General features: G+C 42.2%; 1 protein-coding gene across 1 annotated transcript in view; it reads left to right on the top strand.

The window, feature by feature from the left end:
- Positions 1-1,839: 1,839 nt before the first annotated feature.
- The window catches only part of ZNF343 (zinc finger protein 343), a 25,238-nt gene continuing 21,992 nt past the window's right edge, over positions 1,840-5,085 (top strand). The window contains exons 1-3 of the mRNA XM_023737498.1: positions 1,840-2,084; positions 2,266-2,321; positions 4,603-4,729. Of these exons, the coding sequence (XP_023593266.1) occupies positions 2,042-2,084; positions 2,266-2,321; positions 4,603-4,729 (226 nt within the window). The 5' untranslated portion in view covers positions 1,840-2,041. The remainder of the gene's footprint in view (positions 2,085-2,265; positions 2,322-4,602; positions 4,730-5,085) is intronic.

Here is a 5,085-nt window from a genome sequence, read left to right as displayed (position 1 = left end):
TATGGACATCTGGTCACTCTGCTTTTTCATGCAGTCATTTTTTTCAGTGAATATTATTTTAGGCATTGGTAAAGAAAAGGGGCTTTGGAATGAAAATCTTGCGTTCTAGTCTTGGCACCAACACTTGCTAGCTATATATCTTACGGACAAATGAACCAACTTCCTAATACCTCAGTTTTCTCCTCTGTGAGACGGAAATAATAGCAGTATCTACGTCTTGCCTATGTTGTGAAGATTAATGGAAGTGTTTGTTTAGTATAGTACCTGCTTTATAAATGTTAGCTATTCATAATAGTATTACCAGCAGGATGAGAGCTATATTTATCTGCTTAGGCTAAGTTGTGCTGCAGTAACATATGACCCCAAAAACTCACAGCGATCTAACCTTAAACCCAACCCCGTTCCTCATCCTTTGTAGGCTGGTTTTGCCTCTACATCATGACCTTTTCCATCAGAACCAAAGCTGAAGGAGAGCCCCTTTTGGGAATATATTGTTTTCACAGCAGAGGAAGAAGGACAAGAGATATGGTGGAGTCACGCAATGCTTAGAAATCGCACTGTCGCTTTCACTCACATGCATTGCCCAAGGCAAGTCACAAGGTCAAGCATCATATCAGGGACAGGGAAGTATAATCCTTTAATTGAGAAGCAGATAGTGGGGGAAAATGATAATACTGCCACAAAGGCCTATTTTATCCTAATCACTAAGATTAACAGAATAATGGAGATGCATTTCTTCTTACAAGAAGCTCAAATTCTAGTAATAGCAGTCATTTAAGTAGAAAAATTGCAATATACTTTGATTAAGGTGACATGTCTAGGTTGGACAGAAGGAGGAGTGAGCAGCTCTGCCTACAGTGTTGGGGGATGAGTCAGGAGAGCATCTTAGGGGAACCTCAGCTAGCCTTAAAGGGGTACTAGGCAGCAGTAAGGAGTCCCTGGGCAGCGCACACGGTTAACACTCTAGGCTACTAGCTGAAATGTTGGTAGTTCGTACCCACCCAGAGGCACCTTGGAAGATAGGCCAGGCAACCTGCTTCCGAAAGGTCACAGCCTTGAAAACTCTACGGAGCAGTTCTACTCTGCACGTATGAGGTTAACCATGAGTTGGAATCGACTCCATGGCAGCTAACAACGGTAACAAGGCAGCAGTAGGACTGCTAAGGCTAAGGGCTAAGATCCTGGCCAGGGTGTCTGAGGAGCTTCTAAACGTGGCGTAGCTCCTAACACCACCTGCCTCCTCTGGACCACATAAGTAGAGGACTTTGACTGATACGGTCATGTAGCATATACACACAGAAATGGAAAGTGGGGTACTATCTTTGCAGAAGTCATTGTGAGGTCTGGAGAGACTTGGTTCAGACCCCCAACCCCCTCAGAGTACAGGGACATAGGGAATTGAACACAGCTGAAACCTTGGGCTAGGGGAGTCAGAAGCTGACTGCTGCATGCCCTGATTGGTCTGGAGGGAAATGTTAGAGGCTCTTTCTCCACAGGCATTAGGCTGTATTCTGTCTTCTCTCCGACTAAGGTATCAGAAACTGATCTGGGACATGGGGGCAAGAGGTGTGCAGTAAATTTTGACAGGTTAGGGAGAGTGTCAGGTGGCATCCTAAAAGGGGAGAGGCATTATACCATCTTGGGATTATAAACTAGAAATGAATAACGATAGAAAAATCCGGAGAACCCGAATAGACTGAGACTCTGTGATTGTTGAATGAGGAGGGTGTGAGAGGACAGGATCCCTGCTGAAGAGGCATGGGTTTAGAGTACACAATAAAAGACCCAGCAGCATCAAGTTGCTTCTCCATCCCACAGGTCCTGGATGCATGGAGACAAGAACGGCTTTCATAATTGAGGTTTGAAGAAGTCACCCCAGGCAGCAGAGATCCACCTTGAGATGAAATAACTTCCAGCTGGCCCTGTGGCAGAATTTCAAGGCAGTCACTGCACTGTCTCTGGGGCCATTACGTTGCCTGTTCCTTCTGCCTGGGGAGAGCAGGACTGGGAGAAGATTTTGGCCTTAAAGAACAGGGAAGATATGGAGACCGTGAAGAAATTGACTGAAAAACATCAGGCAAAAGGTGAGAGTTGTTGAGGGTCTGGAGAAGTGAAGAGGGGAACCAAGGCTCCAGGTTCAGGTGAGAATGCTTCAGTGGCCACAGCTGAGTAAAGTGGCCACTGCCTTCCATCATGGCTCAGAAGAGCTACCCTGTGAGCATTATGGGAGGTCTGCTTTCTCTCAGCTTCTCTTTTTTCCCTTAGGTTTGTCTTCTAAGGTTACTGACTGGCCCCAAGAGAAGAAGCAGCCCAAAATACTAGTGAGTTGGAATTACCTTATTTTTCTGAAATGCTGGCTCGTTTCCCAGAGAATAGGCATATATTCTCTGTCTCGGGAGGGTAGAAGGCAATCAACGTTTAGGCATTTCATGCCTTCGTGTCAGGCACCATGTTAGGCATTTTAGAATGGTTTCTGCATTTTTGTATTTTATTTTCCTTGTTGGAAAATATACACAAGATTAATATTAAGAAACTAGGAAACTCAAAGATGTGAGGAATATTTTTGAAAATCTGTCATTATTAAAATTTTTAAATGTGCTATTAAATTTCATTACACATCCACATACATGTTACCTGAAGATACACTCTTGTATACTGGGCGTCTTTTTACTTTTTAATTATTGAACTTTTTAAACAGAGAAATAAGAGAGCATAGTAACTATAGATTCCCAGGTATTGTCCTGTAGCTTCAACAATCATCTCTAATGGACAGCCTTATTTACAGGAATATGATATTGTGTTGATAAATCTCAAAATCTCAAATATAAAATGTCCACTTTTCCACTTCTCTGTTCAGTTCTGACACCAGCTGCCCCCAGAGCACTTCTTTCTCTGACCCTAGCCACCTGGAGCTAGGTCAGATCTTACAAGTTAAAAGTATACTGTTCTTCAGACTGCCAAATAGACAGATTCTAGCCGCCAGTTTGAGAGTCCACATGACACCCTCACTTCTGACCTGCTGGCTGTAAGTTCAGAGTTTTCTTCTATCCCTTTAGGATGCCAGCTGCAAGCTTTTGGGAGTTCTCCCTGGACTACCTTGCTAGTGACCTGTTGACTCCCACTACTCTTTCGGGTTTGGTAATTTGCTGGAATGACTCACAGAACTCACACAAAGTGCTATATCTGTGATTACAGTTACACTGTATAGCAAAAAAGGATATAAAGAGATGCATAGGGAAAGGTCTGGGAGAGTTCCCAGGGCGGAGCTTCCATGTCCCAAAAAGGGATGCTTTGCCATCCCATGTGCATGGATGTCTTTGACCAACCAGGAAGCCCATGGAACTTCTGTGCCCAGAGCTTTGATTGACTTCATTACATAGCCATGATTGATTGGATTAGCCTCCCTACCTCCCCTTAGGTCAGCTGGACTTTGAAAGAGATGATGTGATTCATTAATGATCTTGATGCACATCTGTATTTATGTAATGATATGTGAACTGAAGAGCTAGCAGAAAAGCTTGTGCTTTATTTATTTACAGTTAATGTACCATGGCAACTGAAATTTGAACCATTTTGTTGGGGGACTGGGGTTATTTAACTAAACCATGGTAACTGAAATTCGTGCATATTGGAACTGTGCAAAGTAAGGAGTTCCTGTATTTAAAGTGGGGAATTATAAAGCAAATGAATATTAAATTATGCCTCAATGAAATATTTGTAGGAGACCTGGTAGCGTAGTGATTAAGCGCTCAGGGGCTAATCAAAAGGTTGGCGTTTCATACCCACTAGCCACTCCGAAGTAGAAAGATACGGCAGTCTGCTTCCGTAAAGATTACAACCTTGGAAACCCTTTGGGACAGTTCTACTCTGTACTGTAGGCTCGCTGTGAGTTGGAATTGACTCAAAGGCAACAGGTTAAAGTGTTTGTTTTCTTTTTAAAGATTAAGTTACATGTAAATGTCTTTCTGTCTTTTCTTTCTGGAATACTACTGCCATTCTCTTGCCAGCGGTTTTGCATAGCTGAGGTACTACTGTATATGATGAGTGACATGTTAAGGACTTTATTAAAAAGTTATTAAAATAAAGATAGTGAATTTACAGATCCCTTTTGTTTACCTGAAATGCTCGTTCCAGACCCCACCTGTTCGCCCCCACTTTTCTCTGTTTGAAGTTTCCTTCCATCTTCCCTTTAAATCTTCACCATCTTTTAATGCTTAGCACAAGCCCCACCTCCATGATGCTTTTGTTCTTTTCTAGCCCTACTGACACTCTCCCATCTTTGAATTCCTCCATTACGAATTCTCAAAGTCACTTTCTTGAATACTGCTTAATGCTTTCAAATTGATTCAGAAATCATTTCTCCATTGAAGTCATATGTGTTTGAGGACCAGAGTCTGTTTTTTGCATCATTTTTGTTCCCCACAGATTTTATCACAAAGCCAGGTATACAGTCATGTCCAGGAGAACTTGATAGGAGAACTGTTTTCCCTAAAAAGAATCAGATGAACTTCAGATCCAGACTCTTCAGGGCCACCAGTTAAACACCTGTCATTGGGAAAATTGATAATGATTTACTCTGCATTGATTTATTGTTTATTCTAGGAACCCGTTACATTTGAGGATGTCAGTGTGGTCTTCACAGAGGCAGAATGGAAGAGACTGAGCTGTGAGCAGAAGAACCTCTACAAAGAAGTGATGCTGGAGATTTATAGGAATCTCCTTTCGTTGGGTGAGAATGTGTTCTTTTCTTTTCCTTCATTAGTTTCAGTAGATATTTATTAGCCTCCTACTATGTACCAAAGGAGCCCTGGTGGTAGAGTATTTAAACACTCACCTGCTAACCAAAAGGTAGGTGGTTTGAATCCACCAGCTGCTCCATGGGAGAAAGATGTTGCAGTCTGATTCTGTAAAGATTTACAGCCTTGAAAACCCTATGAGGCAGTTCTACTCTGTCCTTTAAGATTGCTATGAGTTGGAATCAACTTCACAGCCATGGTTTGTTTGTTTTTTTCCTTTTTTATTGTACTTCAGGTGAAGGCTTACAGAACAAATAGTTTCTCATGAAACAGTAGTACACATATTGTT

The sequence above is a fragment of the Trichechus manatus genome, unplaced genomic scaffold, assembly GCF_000243295.1.
Source record: "Trichechus manatus latirostris isolate Lorelei unplaced genomic scaffold, TriManLat1.0 scaffold00104, whole genome shotgun sequence".
Lineage (NCBI taxonomy): Eukaryota > Metazoa > Chordata > Mammalia > Sirenia > Trichechidae > Trichechus > Trichechus manatus.
The sequence above is the reverse complement of the archived record's forward strand: the minus strand, read 5'-3'. Positions and strand labels throughout refer to the sequence as shown.